Source organism: Pygocentrus nattereri, chromosome 18 (assembly GCF_015220715.1).
Source record: "Pygocentrus nattereri isolate fPygNat1 chromosome 18, fPygNat1.pri, whole genome shotgun sequence".
In the NCBI taxonomy this organism is placed as follows: domain Eukaryota; kingdom Metazoa; phylum Chordata; class Actinopteri; order Characiformes; family Serrasalmidae; genus Pygocentrus; species Pygocentrus nattereri.
This window is the reverse complement of record NC_051228.1, coordinates 4799421-4824194: the sequence shown is the minus strand read 5'-3', so window position 1 is coordinate 4824194 and position 24774 is coordinate 4799421. Positions and strand designations below refer to the sequence as shown.

General features: G+C 44.3%; 3 protein-coding genes across 3 annotated transcripts; all 3 read left to right on the top strand.

Moving 5' to 3' along the window:
* The first annotated feature begins 8617 nt into the window (after positions 1 to 8617).
* Positions 8618 to 9640, top strand: LOC108433224 (trace amine-associated receptor 6-like). The gene has a single exon (XM_017707663.2). It carries the CDS (start codon positions 8618 to 8620, stop codon positions 9638 to 9640), a length of 1023 nt encoding a protein of 340 aa, XP_017563152.2.
* Positions 9641 to 15576: 5936 nt separating this feature from the next.
* Positions 15577 to 16599, top strand: LOC108433223 (trace amine-associated receptor 13c-like). Its single transcript, XM_037547057.1, has 2 exons — positions 15577 to 15654; positions 15766 to 16599. Exons 1-2 carry the CDS (start codon positions 15577 to 15579, stop codon positions 16597 to 16599), a joined length of 912 nt encoding a protein of 303 aa, XP_037402954.1.
* Positions 16600 to 20859: 4260 nt separating this feature from the next.
* LOC108433222 (trace amine-associated receptor 6-like) lies at positions 20860 to 21882 on the top strand. Its single transcript, XM_017707660.1, has one exon. It carries the CDS (start codon positions 20860 to 20862, stop codon positions 21880 to 21882), a length of 1023 nt encoding a protein of 340 aa, XP_017563149.1.
* The last annotated feature ends 2892 nt before the right edge of the window (positions 21883 to 24774 follow it).

The following is a 24774-nucleotide window of genomic DNA, read 5'->3' as shown; positions in this document are numbered from 1 at the left end:
GGAGGATCAACCCCCGGAAAGCTGCTGGCCCGGACAACATCCCCGGAAGGGTGCTAAGAGACTGCGCCGACCAGCTCTCGGACGTCCTGGCGGACATCTTTAACGCCTCCCTCATCCAGGCAGCAGTCCCCTCTTGCATGAAGACTGCCACCATCATCCCGGTCCCCAAGAGCTCTGCAGTGACGGGTCTGAATGACTACCGGCCAGTGGCCCTCATGCCGATAGTAACAAAGTGCTTTGAAAGACTGGTTCAGACCCACATCAAAGCCACCATCAACGTCACTGTGGATCCACACCAGTATGCGTACAGGAGGAATCGATCCACAGAGGATGCCATCTCCTCTGTGGCCCACACTGCCCTCACCCACCTGGAGCAGAAGGATTCCTATGTTCGTATGCTCTTTGTGGACTTCACATCTGCTTTCAACACCATGACTCCTCAGACCCTGATAACAAAACTCTCCTCACTTGGACTGAGCTCTTCCATGTGCAACTGGGTCCTAGACTTCCTGTCCAACAGGCCGCAGTCTGTGAGGATCCACAACATCTCCTCCCCCACCATAACCCTCAGCACTGGCTCCCCTCAGGGCTGTGTGTTGAGCCCCCTCCTGTTTACACTGCTTACATATGACTGCTCACCTATCCATCCAGGCTGTCATATTGTGAAGTTTGCGGACGACACAGCAGTGGTTGGATGCATCACAAACAGAGATGAGTCCAACTACAGGCAGCAGGTGGAACACCTGGAGGGTTGGTGCAGAGAAAACAACCTCTGCATCAACGTAAAGAAGACGAAGGAGATGATTGTGGACTTCAGAAGGGGCCATCATGACCACCTTCCTCTGCACATTGGAGGTTCTGAGGTGGAAGTGGTCGACAGCTACAGGTACTTGGGTGTGCACCTGAGCAGCAACCTCACCTGGAGCAACAACACTTCCACTCTGGTCAGGAAGGCACATCAGCGGCTCTACTTCCTCAGGAGGCTGAGACGAGCTGGACTCGGGAGGGCAGTCCTCACCTCCTTCTACAGATGTGTGGTGGAGAGCGTCGTGTGCTCCAGCATCAACGTGTGGCATGGAAGCTGCTCTGCTGCAGATAGGAAAGCACTGCAGAGGGTGGTGAAGGCTGCACAGAGGATTGTTGGAGTCAGCCTCCCCAGCACCACAGACATTTACACCTCCAGATGCAGGACAAGGGCTACCTGCATCAGGAAGGATCCCACCCACCCAGCACACGCACTTTTTGTCCCGCTCCCCTCAGGCAGGAGGCTGCGGAGCATCAAGTGCAAAACAACCAGACTCAGAAACAGCTTCATACCAGAAGCTGTAAGGCTCTTAAATTCCAACTGAACACACTGCACTGACACTTACAAGAACAAGTACTGTTACAAACACTGTCACTTTAAACCGCACTGAGACACTTTATCTAGACACTTTATCCACTGCTCTAAGTCAATATCATGCTGCTATAGCAAACTTGCACTCTGGACTTCATATTGCTGCTAACTGCCTACTCTCCTACTCTCCCTCTCTTGTGTACTTTCTATTTATTTATCTATTTTATAACAGCTCTTGGGTGTAAACTGGACCATGAGATCTTAATTTCGTTCCACCTCATGTACCATGTGATGCGAATGACAATAAAATCTCCTTGAATCCTTGAATCCTTGAATTCTGTGCAAACCACAGTTTGTCCATCATGAACACCATGTTTGAACACAAGGATGTCCATAAGTGCACATGGCACCAGGACACCCTAGGCCGCAGGTCAATGATTAACTTTGTAGTCGTGTCATCGGACTTGCGGCCATGTGTTTTGGACACTCGGGTAAAGAGAGGAGCTGAGCTGTCAACTGATCACCAGTTGGTGGTAAGTTGGTGAGATCACCTGGTGGTGAGTTGGATCAGGTGGTGGGGGAAGATGCCGGTCAGACCAGGCAAACCCAAACGTATAGTGAGGGTTTGCTGGGAATGTCTGGCAGAAGAACCTGTCAGATTGATCTTCAACTCACACCTCTGTCAGAAATTTGAACAGATATCGGGGGAGGTGGGGGACATTGACTCAGAATGGGCCATGTTCCGTTCCTCCATTGTTGAAGCGGCTGACTGTAGCTGTGGCCGTAAGGTAGTTGGTGCCTGTTGGGGCGGTAATCCTCGAACCCGGTGGTGGACACCCCAGGTGAGAGATGCCGTCAAGCTGAAGAAGGAGTCCTACCGGGCATGGTTGGCCTGTGGGGCACCAGAGGCAGCTGGCAGGTATCGACAGGCCAAGCGATCTGTGGCTTAAGTCGTCGCCAAGGCAAAAACCCGTGTATGGGAGGAGTTTGGTGAGGCCTTGGAAAATGACTTTAAGTCAGCTCCAAAAAGATACTGGCAAACCGTCAGGTGACTCAGAAGGGGAAAGCAGTGTGCCACTAGCACTGTATATAGTGGAGATGGTGTGTTGCTGACTTCGACTGAAGACGTCATTGGGCGGTGGAAGGAATACTTTGAGGACCTTCTCAATCCCACCAACACTTTCTTCAGTGAGGAGGCAGAGTCTGGGGACATGGGAATAGGCTTGTCCATTACTGAGGCCGAAGTCGCTAAGGTAGTTAAGAAGCTCTTTGGTGGCAAGGCTCCAGGGGTGGATGAGATCCACCCTGAGTACCTCAAGGCTCTGGATGTTGTGGGGCTGTCTTGGCTGACACGCCTTTTCAACATTGCGTGGACATCGGGGGCGGTGCCACCGGATTGGCAGACTGGGGTGGTGGTGCCTCTTTTTAAAAAAGAGTACCGGAGGGTGTGTTCCAACTACAGGGGAATCACACTCCTCAGCCTCCCTGGTAAGGTCTATGCAGGGGTACTGGAGAAGAGACTCTGGCTTATAGTCGAACCTCGGATTCAGGAGGAGCCAGCTGAGGTGGTTCGGGCATCTGGTTAGGATGCCTCCTGGATGCCTCCCTCGGGAGGTGTCACAGGCAAGTCCACCTGGGAGGAGACCCCGGGGAAGACCCAGGACATGCTGGCATTATCATATCGCCCAGCTGGCCTGGGAGCGCCTCGGAATCCCCCTTGGAGAGCTAGTGGAAGTGGGTGGGGAAAGGGAGTTCTGGGCCTCATTGCTTAAGATGCTGCCCCCGCAACCCGAACCCCAGCGAAGTGGAAGATAATGAATGGATGGATGGATGGATGGTAGATGGTGTCCCTTGAGAGGAGAGATTGGTGATTGGTGCAGACTTCAATGGACATGTTGGTGAAGGGAACAGAGGGGATGAAGACGTGCTGGGTATGTATGGTGTGAAAGACAGAAAAGCAGAAGGTCAGATGGTTGTAGATTTTGCAAAGAGAATGGAAATGGCTGTGGTGAACACATATTTTCAGAAGAAGGAAGAACACAGGGTGACATACAAGAGTGGAGGGAGGTGCACACAGGTGGATTATATCCTTAGCAGGAGATGCCACCTAAAGGAGATTGGAGATTGTAAAGTGGTACCAGGGGAAAGTGTAGCAAGGCAGCATAGGGTGGTTGTCTGTAGAATGAGATTAGAAACAAAGAAGAGGAAGGGAGTGAAGACAGAGCCAAAGATTAGATGGTAGAAGCTGAAGGAGGAGGATGGTTGCAGGCAATTCAGGGAAAACTTGCAACAGGCCCTTGGGGGCAGTGAGGAGCTACCTGAGGACTGGGAAACTACAGCTAAGATGGTGAGAAAAACTGGCAAAAGTGTGTTGGGTGCTTCGTCTGGTCAGAGGAATGAAGACAAGGAAAGTTGTTGGTGGAATGAGGAAGTCCAGGAGAGTATTCAGAAGAAGAAGGCAGCTAAGAAAAAGTGGGATAACCAGAGAGATGAAGGAAGTAGGAAGGAATAATGTGAGGCTAGTCACATAGCGAAAAGAATAGTGGCAAAAACAAAGGCTCAGGCCTATGATGAGCTGTATGAGAGGCTGGACAGTAAAGAAGGAGTAAACGACTTGTATCGTTTGGCTAAACAGAGAGATAGAGCTGGAAAGGATGTACCGCAGGTTAGGCTGATAAAGGATAGAGAGGGAAATGTACTAGTGAGTGAACAGAGAGTGTTGAGTAGATGGAAGGAGTACTTTGAAGAACTAATGAATGAGGAAAACAAGAGAGAGGAGGACAATGGGGGGAGAGATAGTGGATCAGGAACTGCAGAGAATTAGTAAGGTGGAAGTGAGGGCAGCTTTAAAAAGGATGAAGAACGGAAAGGCAGTTGGTCCAGATGACATACCAGTGCAGCTATGGAGATGTTTAGGAGAGAAGGCAGTGGACTTTTTAACCAGGTTGTTTAACAAAATCCTGGAGAGTGAGAGGATGCCTGATGAGTGGAGAAGCAGTTTACTGGTCCCCATTTTTAAGAACAAGGGTGATGTGCAGAGCTGCAGTAACTACAGAGGTATAAAGTTGATGAGCCACACCATGAAGGTATGGGAAAGAGTTGTTGAAGCAAGGCTAAGGTAAGAGGTTGAGATCAGTAAGCAGCAGTTTGGTTTCATGCCCAGAAAGAGTACGACAGATGCAATTTTTGCGTTGAATGTGTTGGTAGAGAAGTACAGAGAAGGTTAGAAGGAGCTACATTGTGTCTTTGTGGATCTAGAGAAGGCATATGATAGAGTGCCAAGAGAGGAACTGTGGTACTGTATAAGGAAGTCAGGTGTAGCTGAAAAGTATTTTAGGGTGGTGGAGGACATTAATGAGGATAGTGAGACAGTGGTGTGGTGTGCAGTTGGAGTGACAAATGGTTTCAAGGTGAAGGTAGGGTTACATCAGGGATCAACTTTGAGCCCCTTCTTGTTTGCAATGGTGATGGAAAGGTTGACATATGAGGTCAGGCAGGAGGCTCCATGGACCATGATGTTTGCAGATGACATTGTAATCTGTGGTAAGTGTAACTTTGGTCAACCATCCAGAGCAATGGACAGAGTAGAAAAGAGGTGAAGAAGAGGGTGCAGGCTGGATGGAGTGGGTGGAGACGGGTGTCAGGGCTGATGTGTGACAGAAGGATAGCAGCAAGAGTGAAAGGGAAGGTTTACAAGACAGTAGTGCGTCCTGCTATGATGTATGGTTTGGAGACTGTGGCTCTGTCTAAAAGACAGGAGGCTGAGCTGGAGGTGGCGGAGATGAAGATGCTGAGATTTTCGTTGGGAGTGACAAGGATGGACAAGCTTAGAAATGAGCAGATCAGAGGGACAGTGAAGGTGGAGCAGTTTGGAGATAAAGCCAGAGAGGCCAGGTTGAGATGGTTTGGACATGTGTTGAGGAGGAATAGTGGATGTATTAGTCAAAGAATGTTGGAGATAGAGCTGCCAGGTAGAAGGAGAAGAGGTAGACCTCAGAGAAGGTTGCTGGATGTAGTGAAGGTGGACATGAAGATGGTTGGTGTAAAAGTAGAGGAGGCAGTGGATAGGGCAAGATGGAGGCAGATGATCCGCTGTGGCGACCCCAAAAGGGAGCAGCCGAAAGAAGAAGTGTATGTCGGAGTTCTTATGTTTCTGCATTATGACTGCACCTGGTCACTGGCAGTATTACAGCACTTCAGGCTCACCTGTAATGTTTAATTTACTTTGTATGCAAAATTACACTATATTGCCAAAAGTATTTGTTTGTCTGCCTTCACACGCAAATGAACTTGAGTGAGATCCCATTCTTAATCGAAAGGGTTTAATATGATGTCGGTCTACCCTTTGCAGCTATAACACCAACTCTTCTGAAGGCTTTCGACAAAGTTTAGGAGTGCGTTTATGGGAATTTTTGACCTTTTCTCCAGAAACACATTTGTGAGGTCAGACACTGATGTTGAGCGAGAAGGCCTGGCTCACAGTCTCCGCTCTAATTTATCCCAAAGGTGCTCTATCGGGTTGAGGTCAGGACTCTGTGCAGGCCAGTCAAGTTCTTTCATACGAAACGCGTTCATCCATGTCTTTATGGACCTGCTTTGTGCACTGGTGCGCAGTCATGTTGGAACAGGAAGGGGCCGTCCCCAAACTGTTCCCACAAATTTGGGAGCATGAAATTGTGGTGCGGTGGGTTGAGCTGTTGCCTCACAGCAAAGAGGGCCTGGATTCAATTCCCCGGCTGGGCAACCAAGGTTCTCTCTGTGTGGAGTGCATGTTCTCCCCGTGTCTGTGTGGATTTCCTAAGGGTTCTCCAGTTTCCTCCCACAGTCCAAGGAATCAGGACGATTGGACATACGACATTGCCCCTAAGTGTGAGTGTGTCTCTGTGTGTCCGTCTGTCTGGCCTGCGATGGACTGGTAACCTGTCCAGGGGGTATCCTGCCTTCTGCCTGATGACCACTGGGATAGGCTCCAGCACCATCCCCCCATGACCCTGAGGGAGAAGTGGCTTAGAAAGTGTGTGTGTGTGTGTGTGTGTGTGTGTGTGTGTGTGTGAATGCAGTCAGACAAATACTGTTCTCCTGGCAACCGCCAAACTGCCTCAGCCATCGGATTGCCAGATGGAGAACAATCATTCGTTACTCCAGAGAACATGTTTCCACTGTTCTAGAGTCCAGTGGCGGCGCTTTACACCACTGAATTCCATGCTTTTCGTTGCGCTTCATGATGTAAGCTGCTCGGTGCAGCTGCTCAGCCATGGAAACCCATTCCATGAAGCTCTCTATGCTGCTTTTGAGCTAATCTGAAGGCCACATGAAGTTTGGAGGTCTGTAGTAATTGATTCTGCATAAAGTTGGTGAGCTCTGCAAACTATGCACCTCAGCATCAGCTAACCCCACTCTGTCATTAGCAAAATTGGCAAGAAATAAATTATCAGATTTAATGTTAAATCTCACTGACATTCCAGTTACACCTGGCTCAGCACCAAAAAATCTTGGGGTCATAATTGATTCAGATTTATCATTCAGTGAACACATAGGCAGCATCACTAGGACAGCTTTTTTACATCTTCGTAACAGTGCCAAGAAAAGAAATGCCCTGTCCCTGCGTGACGTAGAAACACTAATACATGGTTTTATTACTTCTTCGCTAGACTACTGTAATGCACTACTGTCAGGATGTACGAGCAGGAATCTAAGCAAACTTCAATTTGTCCAAAATGCTGCAGCCAGGGTCCTCACTAAAACTAGAAAATTTCATCATATCAGTCCAGTGCTATCATCATTTCATTGGCTGCCTGTTAAATTCCGTATTGATTATAAAATTCTTTTATTGACATATAAAGCCTTACATGGGCTCGCTCCTGAGTACCTGCAGACCTTATTTCCTATTACGAGCCATCACGACTACCCAGATCTCAGAGTTCTGGCTTTTTAATAGTTCCTAGAATTCATAAGGCTGCAGCTGGGAGAACAGCTTTTTCTTATAAAGCCCCCAAACTCTGGAATGATCTTCCAGAAAATGTTCGGGACTCAGAAACAGTCGCAATCTTCAAATCTAGGTTCACTTGTTCGGTTTAGGTTTTGGTAGGTAATGTTTCCCCTTAGATAAAGGCAGCAGATCCAGGGCTCCATGGACACAGGGAATTATAGTAAACTGAGACGCTTGTGCTGTTGTCCTGCTGCTCGCACGTGGTCGTTCAGGTTTATGGACGGTGGAGAGGAGGGATGCCAAACTGTTTTACAGCGCTACCGTGTTTTACATATAAACATATAAGCAAACAGAATAAAACTCCCTGCATTTTTTTCTGAGTATACGACCGCCTGCATGTCTGGCGGTCGTATACTGAAGGACGACTGACTGTCGAGCTCTCCTGCTACCCACTTCAGACCAGCTGCCGGCGCCCCAGCTACTGCCACCTGCCTTGGACTAGCTGCTCGGAAAACTACATTGAAGTTTTCATAGACTCCTAGCTATTACTTCTACTAATACTACTGCTATTAATATTAGTAGTATAATCATTTGTAGGTTGTTTGACGAGAGAAGGATGACTCCCCCCTTGTGAGCCTGGTTCCTCCCTAGGTTTCTTCCTCAGCTCTGAGGGAGTTTTTCCTTGCCACTGTCACCCCTGGCTTACTCGCATGGGGGTTTTTACATTCTTGTTAAAACTTTGTCTTTCCTGGAATTCTGTGAAGCTGATGTGTGACAACATCAGTTGTAAAAAGCGCTACAAATAAATTTGATTTGTCATTTTACGTGGCTGAACGTTTTGTGGCTGAGTTGCTGTCGTTCCCAATCACTTCCACTTTGTTATAATACCACTGACAGTTGACTGTGGAATATTTAGTAGTGAGGAAATTTCACAACTGGACTTGTTGCACAGGTGGCGTCCGATCACGGTACCATGCTGGAATTCACTGAGCTCCTGAGAGCGACCCATTCTTTCACTAATGTCTGTAGAAGAAGTCTGCAGGCCTAGGGGCTCGGCTTTATACACCTGTGGGCATGGAAGTGCAGAAACTATGATAGTAGTTTTCAACTATTACTTTAAACACCCCCCCCCCCCCCCCCCCCCCCCCACCTGTGGACGTTCACAGTAAGTAATGATGCAATGCTGCATTTCAGATGAGTGACTGATGTTAAGGACAAACCGCCCATTCATGTGTCGGTAGGAGGATTTATGCCTATGCATATAAAGTCACTCCAAAAAAGCCAAAATCATCCAGTTCAGCTTTACTGGACAACAGGATCAGTTCCAACTGCCAGAGCAGCATCTATTTCTGATGGAGGACACAGACTACAGGCAGAATATCACAGTTCAGTACTGCTTTCCTGATAACAACTCATCTTGCAGAAAGGAGGTGCGAACAGGTCCTGCTTATATATTTCTGTCCTTTTTTCTCTCATGTGTTTCTGTGTTCACTGTGTTTCTGAACCTGCTGGTGATCATTTCCATCTCTCACTTCAAGCAGCTCCACACTCCCACCAACCTGCTCATCCTCTCTCTGGCTGTAGTGGATCTACTTGTGGGGCTGATTGTTATGCCTGAAAAAATAATGGAATTTATTGACTCTTGTTGGTATCTTGGAAAACTGGGATGCACTATTCTATTGGTGATCAATGCTGTCTTAGTGTCAGTGTCGCTCTGTAACCTGGTTTTTATTGCAGTTGATCGCTACATCGCCGTCACTGACCCTCTGCTTTATTCCACAAACATCACAGTGTGTAAAATGTCTATGATGATAATTCTGGGCTGGTCTTTCTGTCTGCTGTATGTTATCATGTATTTTTACTTTAACGACAACCTCCTTCCATCTCAGGTCTCCACCAGATGCTATGGAGAGTGTGTAGTGGTTATAAAACTCTCCTGGTTGATTGTTGACCTTGTAGTTTTTTTCCTAACCCCTTGCTCTGTTATACTGGTCTTGTATTCAATCATTTTTAATGTGGCCAGACATCAAGCTAGAGCTGTTAGAGCTGTGAGGAATGGAGCCTCAAAGAAACACGGAGCCACACTTTCAAATTCTTCTGAAAACAAAGCGGTGAAAACATTAGGAATCGTCGTTTTTGTTTATCTTGCTTGCTGGATACCGTTTTATGTGAGTTCTCTGTCAGTTGAAAGTATCACATCTTTGTGGATGGTGTGGACTGTTTTAGCATGGCTACTGTACCTTAATTCCTCTGTGAATCCACTGATTTATGCCATTTTTTATCCGTGGTTCAGAGAATCAGCTAAGTATATTTTATCATGTAGAATATTTGAATCCTCATCTTCAAGGTTAAATTTGGTTCCAGATCATTTTTAACTTCAGCTGATTAAGCAAAATTACTTCAAAGATAATTTCATGTGTAGTTTATAGTGCAGTATATAACAGTATAGAAATGTGTATTTGAAAAAAAATGTATATATTTGGACGATGGTTATTGTACAGAGTAGTAATAAGGCTGCTGGAGGAACATTGCTGTTCATCACTCATCTGGCTTTTTGTTCATGTTACTGTAATTTCAATCAAGCCACTGTTTTTCCTGAACATGTGAGAACCTGCAACTGCATCAGATCTAGTCTCTCACAAGACCTGGTGTGTGTATACTTATGCACCTTTACTTTAAAATGTAGGATTCAGCAATATCAGACTGAAAATTATAAAAATAAATGTGAAGATTGTTTAACATCTTTATATGTAAGCTGGGTTGCAAGCAGCATGTTGGACAAACACTGTTGCCCTCGGCCGTCCACGCATTAAAACCTTGGCCGGATGTACAATATGGGTGACCTGGGTGACTCATCACTTACAGGACATTTACATTAAGTTAGTTTCAGATTTTTTCACAGACATTCACAGGGCTATTTTTCCTGCAAATTACAAATAATATTATAAATAATAATGAAAACCAGCCATTAGGGGTGTACTCCCAAGGGCCTGTTGCAATTTTTCCCTGAACTGCCTGCAACCACCTTCCTCCTTCAGCTTCCACCATCTAATATTTGACTCTCTTCCTCTTCTTTGTTTCTAATCTCATTCTACAGACAACCACCCTATGCTGCCTTGCTACACTTTCCCCTGGCACCACTTTACAATCTCCAATCTCCTTTAGGTGGCATTTCCTGCTAAGGATATAATCCACCTGTGTGCACCTCCCTCCACTCTTGTATGTCACCCTGTGTTCTTCCCTCTTCTGAAAATATGTGTTCACCACAGCCATTTCCATTCTCTTTGCAAAATCTACAACCATCTGACCTTCCGCATTTCTGTCTTTCACACCATACATACCCAGCACCTCTTCATCCCCACTGTTCCCTTCACCAACATGTCCATTGAAGTCTGCACCAATCAGTAATCTCTCCTCTCTAGGGACACCATCTACCACTTCATCCATCTTACTCCAAAATTCCTCTTTCTCCACTAACTGACAACCAACCTGTGGTGCATATGAACTGACCACATTCAAAATTACACCATCAACCTCCAACTTCAGGCTCATGATCCTGTCTGACACTCTCTTTGCATCCAGAACACTTTTCCCAAGCTGTTCCTTTAGGATTATCCCTACTCCATTTCTCTTCCTCTCTACACCATGATAGAAAAGTTTGAATCCACCTCCAATGTTCCTGGCCTTGCTTCCTTTCCATCTGGTCTCCTGAACACACATCTACCTTCCTTCTCTCCATCATGTCTGCAAGCTCTCTGCCTTTACCAGTCATTGTCCCTATGTTCAGAGTACCTACTCTAACCTCCACACTCCTGCCTTTCCTTCTCTCTCGCTGTCTTCTAACCCGCCTTCCTCCTCTCCTCTTTGATGGTCTTCGACCTACAGTAGTCCAATTTCCACCGGCACCCTGCTGGTCAACAGCACCGGAGGCGGTCGTTGTTAACCCGGGCCTCGACCGATCCGGTATGGCAATCATATTTGTGATCTGCATGATAGTTTTGGCACGAATTTTACGCTGGATGCCCTTCCTGACACAACCCTCACCATTTATCCGGGCTTGTGACCGGCACCAGAAGTATTCTCAGAAGGCTTCTATTTCTACAAAACTAGTAGAAAGACGATCTATCTAATGTTTTACCACATTAACTTAATCATATTTCAGATATAAACACTCTCTCTGAAATGAGTGCATACAAAACAGTTGGGACAGGGCAGTTTAGGACTACCAACAAGGTGAAATGATAATAAAAAATACACCTTAAACAGTGATGCAATGAGGTTGTGACAACAACACATATTCAATAGTCCCCAAATGGGTCAGAACTTCAGTGCTGCAGCTAGGTCACTCTGTCCTCTGGGTGAGACATCTGGGGCCAAGAACCATCAGGCCCGGAGACTGTATTCCAATGTAAAAGAATATTGTAACTGATGTCCTGCATGTCCACTAACAGCTACAAGAAACAGAAGAGAGATAGGGCACCATTTGTTAACCTACCAATAAATGATGTACCTGTCATGCAAATTGCCACTAATGTGTGGGCTCATCAGACAGGAAGACAATCATTATATCCTGTCACAAAGTATCCAGAGACATTTCCACTAGCATAGCTCAAATCAGGATGCACTGATATAGTTATTGTCATGGGTCAGCACACTGAGGGCAGAATATTACAGCTAAGGGCCAGGGATGGACTATAGTTTAAGGTCAGTGGGTGCTGTTCCCAGGGGTCTCTGACTGCAGCGGACCTCAGACCACAAGGTCCAAGGATGCTCAAATACGTGACACATCCCACTGCAGATACAAACATTTGGTGCATAAACAGCCATTGAACATGTACAAAAGACTAAATAATTAACATTTTATGGGATTCCATTGATTTTATTTCTGTCATTCTAAATAAATGTTTTAAGTATCCATGTATGTTGGAGTTCTTATGTTTCTGCATTATGACTGCACCTGGTCACTGGCAGTACTACAGCACTTCAGGCTCACCTGTAATGTTTAATATACTCTGTATGCAAAATTACACTATATTCCCAAAAGTAATTGTTCGTCTGCCTTCACACGGAAATGAACTTGACTGAGATCCCATTCTTAATCGAAAGGGTTTAATATGATGTCGGTCTACCCTTTGCAGCTATACCACCAACTCTTCTGAAGGCTTTCCACAAGGGTTAGGAGTGCGTTTATGGGACTTTTTGACCGTTCTTCCAGAAGCGCATTTGTGAGGTCAGACACTGATGTTGGGCGAGAAGGCCTGGCTAACAATCTCCACTCTAATTCATCTCAAAGGTGTTCTATTGGGTTGAGGTCAGGACTCTGTGCAGGCCAGTCAAATTCTTCCAGACCAAACTCACACATCCATGTCTTTATGGACCTGCTTTGTGCACTGGTGTGCAGTCATGTTGGCACTAGGGTTGCAGCGGTAACCGGTTCCACGGTATACCACGGTATTAAAATGCACGGTTATCATACCGTGGGCATTTGCTCATTACCGGTAAAACACAACCCAGCTCAGAAACTCACCCGCGCATGCGCAGTTCCGCTCCGTTTCAGTCACACAAGCACACAGCAGTGAGAATGGCAGAGAGTGCCACAGACTTAACAAATCTCCGTCCCCCTAAAAAAAAGGCTAAACTAAAGTCAGCAGTGTGGGACTACTTCGGATACCCGCCAAATGCACGCGAGGATGGGAATCCGATTTGTAATCAATGTGGCAGGAAAGTGGCAGCTAAAGGAGGGAATACCTCTAACCTGTTCTCCCATCTCCGAGAACACCACCCCGCTGTGCTCGTTTATTATTTCAGTCCGACCCTAAATGCGTGAAATTTCCACTATAAAACCCATCTTTGTATTCGGGCACAGTCCACGCGTTAAGCGCCCGCAAAAGTGCTGAGTCATCCGAACTATGAGCATGCAGGTGCTGGAAGTAACGTTATGCCCGTGGCTATGAAGCGTGTGCTGTGGTGGATGCGCGTGTCCGTGTTCAGGTCCTCACAGACTAATTTGGATTTTTCCGGAGTCGGACTCAACGTGAAAGACGCCATTAATTTGCATGAGTTTATATTTAAAATCTGACGTGCCTCTATTGTGAGGATCATGTATAAAATAGATAGTCCCCTCTTTCTGCAGTCTCTGGTTATATTAACTTGGCAGTAAAACGGACGTTTACAACAGTAGTTGGTCAGACACGCACACAGGCTCAGATATTAAATAATTAAATAATTAAACTTAAATAATTGTACTGAATATTTTAAATACAGGATCTTTACACACACACACACACACACACACACACACACATATATATATATTATATATATATATATATATATATATATATATATATATATATATATATGCATTTATACATTTATTTTTTATTATTATTATAAATATAATTGATTAATATTATTATTGATGGTACAAGGGAGCGGGAGATTGACAGGCGGATTGGTGCTGGGTCAGCAGTGATGCGGGCTCTTTACCGGTCTGTTGTGGTAAAGAAAGAGCTGAGCCATAAGGCAAGGCTCTCGATTTACCGGTCGATCTACGTTCCCACCCTCACCTATGGTCATGAGCTTTGGGTAATGACCGAAAGAATAAGATCGCGAATACAAGCGGCCGAAATGAGTTTCCTCCGCAGGGTGTCTGGACTCTCCCTTAGAGATAGGGTGAGAAGTTTGGTCATCCGGGAGGGACTCGGAGTAGAGCCGCTGCTTCTTCACATCGAGAGGAGCCAGCTGAGGTGGTTCGGGCATCTGGTTAGGATGCCTCCTGGACGCCTCCCTCGGGAGGTGTCACAGGCGAGTCCACCTGGGAGGAGACCCCGGGGAAGACCCAGGACACGCTGGCGCGACTATATCGCCCAGCTGGCCTGGGAGCGCCTCGGAATCCCCCTTGGAGAGCTGGCGGAAGTGGCTGGGGAAAGGGAGGTCTGGGCTTCATTGTTTAGGATGCTGCCCCCGCGACCCGAACCCCGGACAAGCGGAAGATAATGGATGGATGGATGGATAATATTATTATTCTGTTATTGGTTTAGGGACAAGCTAGCTGTGCAAAGAAATTTCCTGATCCAGCTCAACCAACTGTCACACAGTCATTTGCAAAGGGAATTAAGTTAGATCCCTCATCTAAACAAGCCCAAGAATTGAATCATGCTGTGGCGTATTTTATTGCCAAAGACATGATGCCCTTAAGAGCAGTGGAAAAACCTGGTTTCCTTCACCTGATGAAAAAAGCTGTTCCAATGTACCAAGTTCCATCAAGAACATACTTTGCCACCAGTGAAATCCCTCGCATGTACCAAGATGTGAGAGCAAGTGTTGAACAGCTAAAGGAAGCTGTGTTACTCAGCCACCACAGACTTGTGGACCAGCAGCAGTGGAGGATACCGCGATAACCGTGATACCGCGTATTTTCTGAGACGGTTATCATACCGTGAAAATCTCATACCGTTGCAACCCTAGTTGGCACTCCAGAGAACACGTCTCCACTGCTCTAGAGTCCAGTGGCGGCGCTTTACACCACTGCATTCCACGCTTTGCACTGCGCTTGGTGATGTAAGGCTTGGATGCAGCTGCTCAGCCATGGAAATTCATTCCATGAAGCTCTCTACACTGTTCTTGAGCTAATCTGAAGGCCACATGAAGTTTGGAGGTCTGTAGTGATTGACTCTGCAGAAAGTCAGTGACCTCTGCGCACTATGCCCCTCAGCATCCGCTGTCATTTTACCTGGTCGACCGCTTCGTGGCTGAGTTGCTGTCGTTCCTAATCACTTCCACTTTGTTATAATCCCACTGACAGTTGACTGTGGAATATTTAGTAGTGAGGAAATTTCACGACTGAACTTGTTGCACAGGTGGCGTCCGATCACGGCACCACGCTGGAATTCACTGAGCTCCTGAGAGCGACCCATTCTTTCACTAATGTCTGTAGAAGCAGTCTGCAGGCCTAGGTGCTTGGTTTCATACACCTGTGGCCATGGAAGTGATTGGAACATCTGAATTTGATGATTTGCCTGGGTGAGTGAATACTTCTGGCAATTTAGTGAAGTAACTAACATTACTTATCAACTATTACTTTAAACCCCCCTCCACCTCCCCCACCTGTGGACGTTCACAGTAAGTAATGATGCAATGCTGCATTTCAGATGAGTGACTGATGTTAAGGACAAACCGCCCATTCATGTGTCAGTGGGAGGATTTATGCCTATGCACATAAAGTCACTCCAAAAAAGCCAAAATCATCCAGTTCAGCTTTACTGGACAACAGGATCAGTTCCAACTGCCAGAGCAGCATCTATTTCTGATGGAGGACACAGACTACAGGCAGAACATCACAGTTCAGTATTGCTTTCCTGATAACAACTCATCTTGCAGAAAGGAGGTGCGAACAGGTCCTGCTTATATATTTCTGTTCTTTTTCCTCTCATGTGTTTCTGTGTTCACTGTGTTTCTGAACCTGCTGGTGATCATCTCCATCTCTCACTTCAAGCAGCTCCACACTCCCACCAATCTGCTCATCCTCTCTCTGGCTGTAGTGGATCTACTCGTGGGGCTGATTGTTATGCCTGTGAAAATAATGGAATTCATAGACTCTTGTTGGTATCTTGGAAAATTGGGATGCACTATTCTTTTGGTGATCAATGCCGTCTTAGTGTCAGTGTCGCTCTGTAACCTGGTTTTTATTGCAGTTGATCGCTACATCGCCGTCACTGACCCTCTGCTTTATTCCACAAAGATCACAGTGTGTAAAATGTCTATGATGATAATTCTGGGCTGGTCTTTCTGTCTGCTGTTTGTCATCATGTATTTTTACTTTAACGACAACCTCCTTCCATCTCAGGTCTCCACCAGATGCTATGGAGAGTGTGTAGTGGTTATAAAACTCTCCTGGTTGATTGTTGACCTTGTAGTTTTTTTCCTAACCCCTTGCTCTGTTATACTGGTCTTGTATTCAATCATTTTTAATGTGGCCAGACATCAAGCTAGAGCTGTTAGAGCTGTGAGGAATGGAGCCTCAAAGAAACATGGAGCCAAACTTTCAAGCTCTTCTGAAACCAAAGCGGCGAAAACATTAGGAATCGTCGTTTTTGTTTATCTTGCTTGCTGGATACCGTTTTATGTAACTTCTCTGTCAGTTGAAAGTGTCACATCTTTGTGGATGGTGTGGACTGTGTTAGCATGGCTACTTTCCATTAACTCCTCTTTGAATCCACTGATTTATGCCATTTTTTATCCGTGGTTCAGAGAATCAGCCAAGTATATTTTATCGTGTAGAATATTTGAATCCTCATCTTCAAGGTTTAATTTGTTTCCAGATCATTTTTAACTTCAGTTGATAAAGCAAAGATGAGATCATTTCATTTGTAGTTCATACTGCATTATTTAACAGTACAGAATAATTATACATTTAGTAGATAGTTATTGTGTTAACATAGGCCGCTGGAGTATATGCTACTCTGCTGTTGTTCACTCATTTTGCTCTTTCATGTTGGTTGCTGTAATTTAAATCAAGCTACTACATTTTTTGAACACGTTAAACCTGCAACTGCATATGATCTGGTCTCTCATCAGATCTGATGTCTATATACAACTTTACTTTGTGTGGCATCAGCTGACATTTCCCAGTTTTTTTGTATTCCTGTATTGAAATGTATTTCATAGTCATAAAATGCAGGATTTAATTTAAATGTGAAAATAATAGTAATTCACAATAAAATATCTAAAAAGGAAATGTGTTCAGTGTGTTTACATTCTTATGTGTAGGCTGGGTCATTAAAAAGGAGCAGCATCTTGATCAAACACTGCTGCCCATGGCCATCCATGCATTAAGACCTTGGCTGGGTCTACAGTATGGGTGACTTGGGTGACTGCCCACAGTCACTCAGTGGCTTGAGGCTCACACTTCACGGACATTTACATTAAGTTTGTTCATTTGTTTCAAATCTATTCACAGTTAGTGTGTCTCCATTAAAACTGCACAGTTTTGCTTTTTTGTGGCACTTATTATTGGTTTTACATCGCTTATGGAGAATTATTAAGGTAAATTGAACTGTGGAGGTCCATGTGCTTGGGGGACTGTCCAGAGGCACTCAGTGGCTAGAGGCTCAACACCAAACTAATTAGTCTGTTTAGCAATCTAACAAATGAGCACCAACATTATGTAAGCCTTAAACTTGATGGACAGTGTTGACTATTATAAACATGGAGAAAGTCAAAGATGTTTTAGGAATGTTATTTATCTTGGATTATGATAATAATGATCTTCATATTTAGAAGATCAGATTTATATCCTTTTATCAGCAAGAATTTAACAAGGCCATAGATAAGGAGCTTTGAAAAGAAAACACTAGACATGTCTTCAATACAACTGCACCAAGTGGTGCTTTTTTGTGGTACTTACTATTGTTTTTACATCGCTTATTGAGAATTCTGAAGGAAAAATTGAATGGAGGAGCTCAAGAAGATCATCAAAACTATGAACATTGGTATAATTCTTGTACATTTTGTCCTCCAACATATTTGGTGATAGATCAGTGGGAAAGGCAATGTGCATGACCAGGAAAGTACTACTGTCTGGGTACAGGCAGCCCACTAGTGCTGCAAATCCCAGGGGAATCAGAGAACCTTCCCCCAGGCCTGAAGAACCAAAGATCTCCAGGCCTGAAGAACCAAAGATCTCCACACAACCAGAGTGGACAATGTCTTGGTTTAAAAAAATAACAAACAAATAAATAAATAAATTTTATGTGCAACAGGTGTACAATTAAGAGTCAGTCAGGATGACCAGTGACAGCATAATGCAACATAATCTTGCGGGGCTGATTTATGCCAGTGAATATCATGGAATTAATAGACTATTGTTGGTGTCTTGGAAAATTGGGATGCTGTATTATTTCTGTGATCTCTTAGTGTCAGTACTGCCTGCTCTGAAGAATGAGAGATAAAGAGAAAGAAAAAAAGAAAAATGTAGTGATTTGTGGATCACCTGTGGCCTCTGTTTCTACAAAACCAGTATAAAGATAATTTATTAAATGTTTTACCATATTAACTTCAATATATTTCAGAATTATGCACTCAGTGCCTGCAAAATAGTTTGGACAGGGCAGTTTAGGACTACCAATAAGATGAAATATTAAAATCTTACCTTAATCAGTACCGTAATGAAGTTGTGTGTGTTTGATGTGGTGAGCTTTACACCCCATCAACAAGCTTCATACAGTTTAAAGACTTGTAGTATAACTGTCGTGAGTTATGGACATTTTAGTGATTTAAATTTTACTTACCTGTATTTTGATATGCGTGCGTCCTTTAGGGGGTGCCGGCGTGAGCAGGGGCTCCTCATATCCTGGTTGGATAGATCCATCGACACAGAGAGAAGGGGTCCCCTCTCGTGCAGGTCCTGAGAAGAAAAGGAAAACATTGTTAGTGATCATGATCTTTATCTGTTATATTTGTATATACTTACTGGTAAGACTGTCATGGATTGCAACCAGGTGCATGTTATGTCATTGCTGTACAGTGTGTGTGTGTTAGTTATATACCCCGGGGTTAGGGTTGGGGCTTAAAGTACAAGAGCTCTGGGTCAGCCATTCAGAAAAAGCTCACCTGTACTCACTACTAGCCGCTCATGTAGTTCAAGTCAAGGTGTTTTGGCGACATGCATGTAAAGTTTCAGCCTTATGGCTGTTACTCAAATTTACTTGTATATAGTATATATTACTGCTTTTTCTTTAGTTGTGCAGTGTTTTGTTTGTTGGTACGTGTCCCATCATTTAATAAAGTCACTTCTTGCACCTGCTTGCATCACATTAGTAAGCACCAGCCCACGCACACAGACCTTGACCACATAAAACTGAAATCCTCCAACCGGGGGCATCACCTTCTAACAGTGTGCCACAACAAATATTCAAAAGCGTCAGACCTTCAGTGCTGCAGCTAGGCCACACTATACACAGGGGGCACAATTGGGGCAAAGGCCCACAGCCATGTATGGTCCTTGGCAAGGAGAGATAAGTGGCAAGGATACTGTATCTTAACGTAAAGGAATATTGTAACTCATGTCCTGCATCAACTAACAGCTACAGCATAGAAGTGAGACAGGTCACCATTTGTTAATATACCAACTAATGACGTACCCATTATGCAAATTGCACCCAATATGTCGCTCATCAGACAGGAAGACAGGAAATCACTACATCCCGACACGACATATCCACAGACATTTTCACTGGAAAATATCAAATCGGGATGCAGTGATACGGTTGTTGTCATGGGTTGGGACACTGGTATACAATATTACAGCTCAGGGCCAGAGATGGATTATAGTTTAAGGTCAATAGGGGCAGTGCCCAGGGGTCTCTGACTACAGGGAACCTCAGGGGGCCTCAGACCCCAAAGCCCAAGGATGCTCAAATACTTGATGCGTTAGTTTATGCAGCAGCAGCAGCAGCATCATCAGGAGGGTCAGTTAATGAGGGTGAGGTTTGCACAGCGTTCTACAGCATGAAGCTCTATGGTGGTCAAGCCGGTCCAGAGGGCTGGCGAGCAGTGGGCACCCGAACAAGGCAGAAGAGGCAACAGCATCAGACGCACAGGATGGGCAGCTGTTCAACTCGGCAAAGAAAGGAAAAACACACAGAGTCAGTTCTGTAATGAGTGACTGATCACAGTGTTAACAGAGCAGCAGAGACTCCGGCAGGTCTAGATCTGACATGGAAAACTAATTACCAACAGCTTGACTTTACAAGTAATTTTTCACCCTTTACATTAATGAACTGATAGTGATCAGTGAGGTAGGACCTGAACCAGGAAAGAGCTATTCCTGTTACCCCTACAAGATTTTCTAGTCTATCTAGTAAGACAGAGTGGTTTATCGTGTCCAGTGCCACACTAAGATTGAGGCGGACTAGCAAAGACACATTTTCTTGGTCAGAGAATAATAAAAGATCATTTACAACTTATTAGTGCTGTTTCTGTACTGTGATGTGGCCTAAAACCAGACTGAAATTTCGTCATGTACAAATAGAACCTTAATTGTTTTGCTACAACTTTTTCCAAGATCTTAGATATAAAGGGGAGATTCAAGATTCAAGAGGTCTATAATTTGATAGTTTGCAAGGATCAAGGTTAGCTTTCTTAATCAGTGGTCTAATTATTGCTAGTCTCAGAGTTTTTGGGCTGTATCTGATTTTTTTTTTGTCAGAATAGGCAGAATAGGTTATTTCTGGCAAAATTTCTTTGAGTAAACCTGTAGAAATCGGATCTAACATACAAGTAGAAGATCTGAGTAGAACTAACGTTTCTTTTCTTCTGTTTAAGTAGAAGATGTGTTTCTGCTTCATGACTCCAACTGGTCACTGGTGGTATTACGGCCCTTTAGGTACATCTATAATGTGTCATTTATTCTGCATGCAAAATTAGTAAATATGACATTAGTTATCAACACCTCCACCCCCCACCTGTGGACCTTCACAGTAAGTAATGATGCAAAGTGACTAGACAAGTTGACCATTCATGTGTCAGTGGGAGGATCCATGCTGATGTTTTACAGGATCAGTTCCACCTGGCAGAGCAGCATTTATTTCAGATGGAGAACACAGATTACAGGCAGAACATCACAGTTCAGTACTGCTTTCCTGATAACAACTCTTCTTGCAGGAAGGAGGTGCGAACAGGCCCTGCTTATATATTTCTGTTCATTGTTCTCTCATGTGTATCTGTGTTCACGGTGTTTCTGAACCTGCTGGTGATCATCTCCATCTTGCACTTCAAGCAGCTCCACTCTCCCACCAACCTGCTCATCCTCTCTCTGGCTGTGGCGGATCTTCTCGTGGGGCTGATTGTTATGCCTGTGAAAATAATGGAGCTTATAGACTCCTGTTGGTATCTTGGAAGAATAGCATGCTCTATTTTTTCAATAATCAATGGACTCTCGGTGTCAGCATCTCTCTGTAGCTTAATAATCATTGCAGTTGATCGGTACATTGCTATCAGTGACCCTCTGCTTTATTCCATGCGAATCACAGCCTCCAAAATGTCTGTGGGCATAATTCTAGGCTGGTCTTTCTGTTTGTTGTATATGATCATCTTTCTGTACTTTAATGACCATCTTCTTCAATCTCAGATGTCCACTAAATGTGATGGAGAGTGTTCAATGCTTGTAAAATATTCCTGGGTGATTATTGACCTGGTTATTTGTTTTCTAGCCCCTTGCTCTGTTATACTCGTCTTGTATTCAATCATATTTAAAGTGGCAAGACGTCAAGCTAAAGCTGTGACAGCTGTGACTAATGGCACCTCCTTTAAACGTGGAGCAAAAGGTTTACTCTCTGCTGAAACCAAAGCAGCAAAAACATTGGGAATGGTCATTTTTGTTTATCTTGCTTGCTGGATTCCGTTTTATTTAAGTTCTCTGACTGTTGAAAGTGTCACATCTTTTTCAATAGTGTGGTCTGTGTTTGGCTGGCTTTCATACATGAACTCCGCTGTGAATCCACTAATATATGCAATATTCTATCCATGGTTTAGAGCATCAGCCAAATATATTGTATCTTGTAGAATTGTTGAATCCTCATCTTCAAAGTTTAATTTGTTGCTGAAACATTGTTAGATTGGATTCAGCTGAGAAAACTGAGACCACTGGCCACATTTTGCACAAGGCATGGAAACACTGCTTGCATAATTAGTACTTTAAGATGATTTTATATCACTCTAGGAAAATGTATTCAAGTTTGAGAGGAACAAGGTAGAAATGTTTATGCATCAGGCCATCTAAGATAGATACTGTTGTAGATTTCTCAGACAGATTTTTCAGTTCAGAGTAATGAGACACATAGTTACTGCATCTGATACATTTATTTGGATTTGTTTGTGTGCTCCTAAAATCATTCTGTATTGTATTTCTTTGTAAATCTTACATGCTTATATATAAATATTATGCTACATTCCTCTATGGTAGAATTAAAAATGAAGCAGTCGATGGACCTAATATTGTAATATGCTGGATGCAATATTTTAACAATTTTAACACTACTTACACAGGGCCCCCAACTGTTACTCTCTAGGTGCTAGGATTTTCTGGCAGTCCACTAAAATGTGGAAGGGCTTCAAGTGAAAAGCACACCATACATTACACAGTCAAAGAAGCTTGTTTCTCCAACATTTGTCCCAAAACTACTCACAAGACTCGAGCAGTATTGTGACCTATGAGCCTCAGTTAAGGAATGCATATGTATAAGCTTAGCACAAAACATGCTCTGACCGCAATATGCACTCACAGTTTATCTAATTTAATTAACAAAGGACCACAGGCTGCACAATGGATCACTTACAACCTGTGTGCACATTTGAGGCATAATATTTATATGGTGCATTAATGAAGCTGTAATAAAAAAGCCATCATCAAGTTTGACACCCCTCCTAATTTCCTAACAGATGCACTAAATCAAGAACCTAGCCACAGAAGAACACTGGCAGTAGATTATCTGCTCTGCTTGATCTGCTGAGGTCAATTTGAAGTGCTATGGTTGCAAATTGTGTCAAACCAACAACGGGTCAGCCATGAAGCTGTAGACCATATAAACACAGAGTGGCACCACCAAGTGCTGAACCACATAGTGCATACATTTTGGCTATCTTCTGTTACATCTCTTACAAGCAAACATCACTGCAGCAACATCAGCACAAGACCTCTACATTGGGAGCTTTATAAAATGGATTTCCATGGCTGAGCAGCTGCACATAAGTCTATGATCACTTTGTGCAATGCACAGCATTGGCTAGTGTGCTGTAAGGCACGCCACCACTAAAGTCTAGAGCAGTGCAAATATTTTCTCTGATGAGAAGAATTGTTCTTCACGGTCAGACAGTCTGATGGATGAAGCTATGTTTAACGAATGCCAGGAGAATGCTATGTACCAGAAGGCATAATACCAACAGTAAAATTTGATGAAGGAGGGATTTTTCAGGATCTGGGTTTGGCATATTAAATCCAATGAAGGGTGAGGTTAATGCTACAGCATTCAAAGACATTTTAGGTACTTCTATGTACCCATTTTTGGCAACTTTTGACTGCTCTTTTGACTGAATGTGCTCAATTTCCCACAGGCAGTGAAAATGCTTCCTAGAAAAGCAGAGGGTGTTATAGGTGCAACCAAACCAGTTCAGAAGCAGATGAAAACCTAACCAGCCAGGGCCACCTCTGCTTTCAAGATGGTTTTGAGAAAACTGCATGTTTGAATCTGTTTCACCACTTCAAAAGATCACATGTATTGCGAGATGAGTTGCCAGGACTCTAGGCTCAATGGTAGTTCCCTAGTGGAGAGCCACGCTCACTACCCAGGATGGTACGAGGGACCTATGGGCTGTTTCTGGTAGGAGTTCTGTTACACTGCCCTGGCCTTCCACAGTGCAACACAGGCTCATTCTGATGGGCAGTTAATGGGGTGGCAACCATACTAAAATTCTGTATGAAAAAGTTGGCGAAGCCCAAAAAGCTTTGTCTTAGCTGAACTGACATGGGTCAGGGCCATTCAGTAATGGCCTGAATTTTACTGGGTTCATGCTCAGCTAGTTCTTGGATATCATAAATCCATGAAAACGAACTGGCTGTGCATGGGAGATGGACTTCTCCAGTTTTACATAGAGGTCGTTCTCCAGTGAAGCTGGAGTACCTAGCGAACATGAGCTACGTGCTCATCTACAGATGCACTGTAGATCTACTACAGATCCACTCTAGACGAGTATAGAGTCTAAGTAGCTGAACATGTAGTAGTCAAGGAGCTCACAGTGGATCTCATTTATGAAATGATGGAAGACAGCTGGAGTGTTCATAAACCCAAACAGCACTGAGGTACTCATAATAGCCCAATGTATGTGGTGAATGCTTTCATCTACTCATCTCCTTGGCAAACTTGAATTAAATTATTGGTACTCTGCAATTCCAACTTAGTAAAGATGCATGTCTGCTGCAGTGCCTCCAAGGTCATCAGAGACAGTGGGTAATGGTCTTTGACCATAATTTAATTTAAGTCCCCTGTAGTCTATGCAGGGGCAAAGGTTGTCATTTTTCATCACTACAAAAAAAGACTCTTGCTGGCCAGAATGAAGGGCAAATGAAACCCAGACCTAGTGCCTCCATAATGTACTCCTCCATGGCTGCTTTCTCAGGCCATGCGAGGGAGAACAGCCTTATCTGAGGGATCTTGTGCCAGGAAGGAGATCAATTGTGCAGTCATATGACCTGTGCAGAGGCAGTTTGGTCAGGTCAGGACTGATAGAGGAAGCCTTAGAAGGGGTTGGGATCAGTCCAGGAATCTCAATGCAAAAGTCCTTGCACTGAAGGCCCCAGCCAGCGACAGATTGATTCAGCCAATCCAGGAGCACATTATGTCATGGCATCCAAGATAACCCCTAAACTAGCTGCAACTCCAGCAGCTGGACCAGCATAAAGGAAATTAATTCATGATGCTGTCCTAGTCAAAGGTTGACTGGGTGGGTTTGC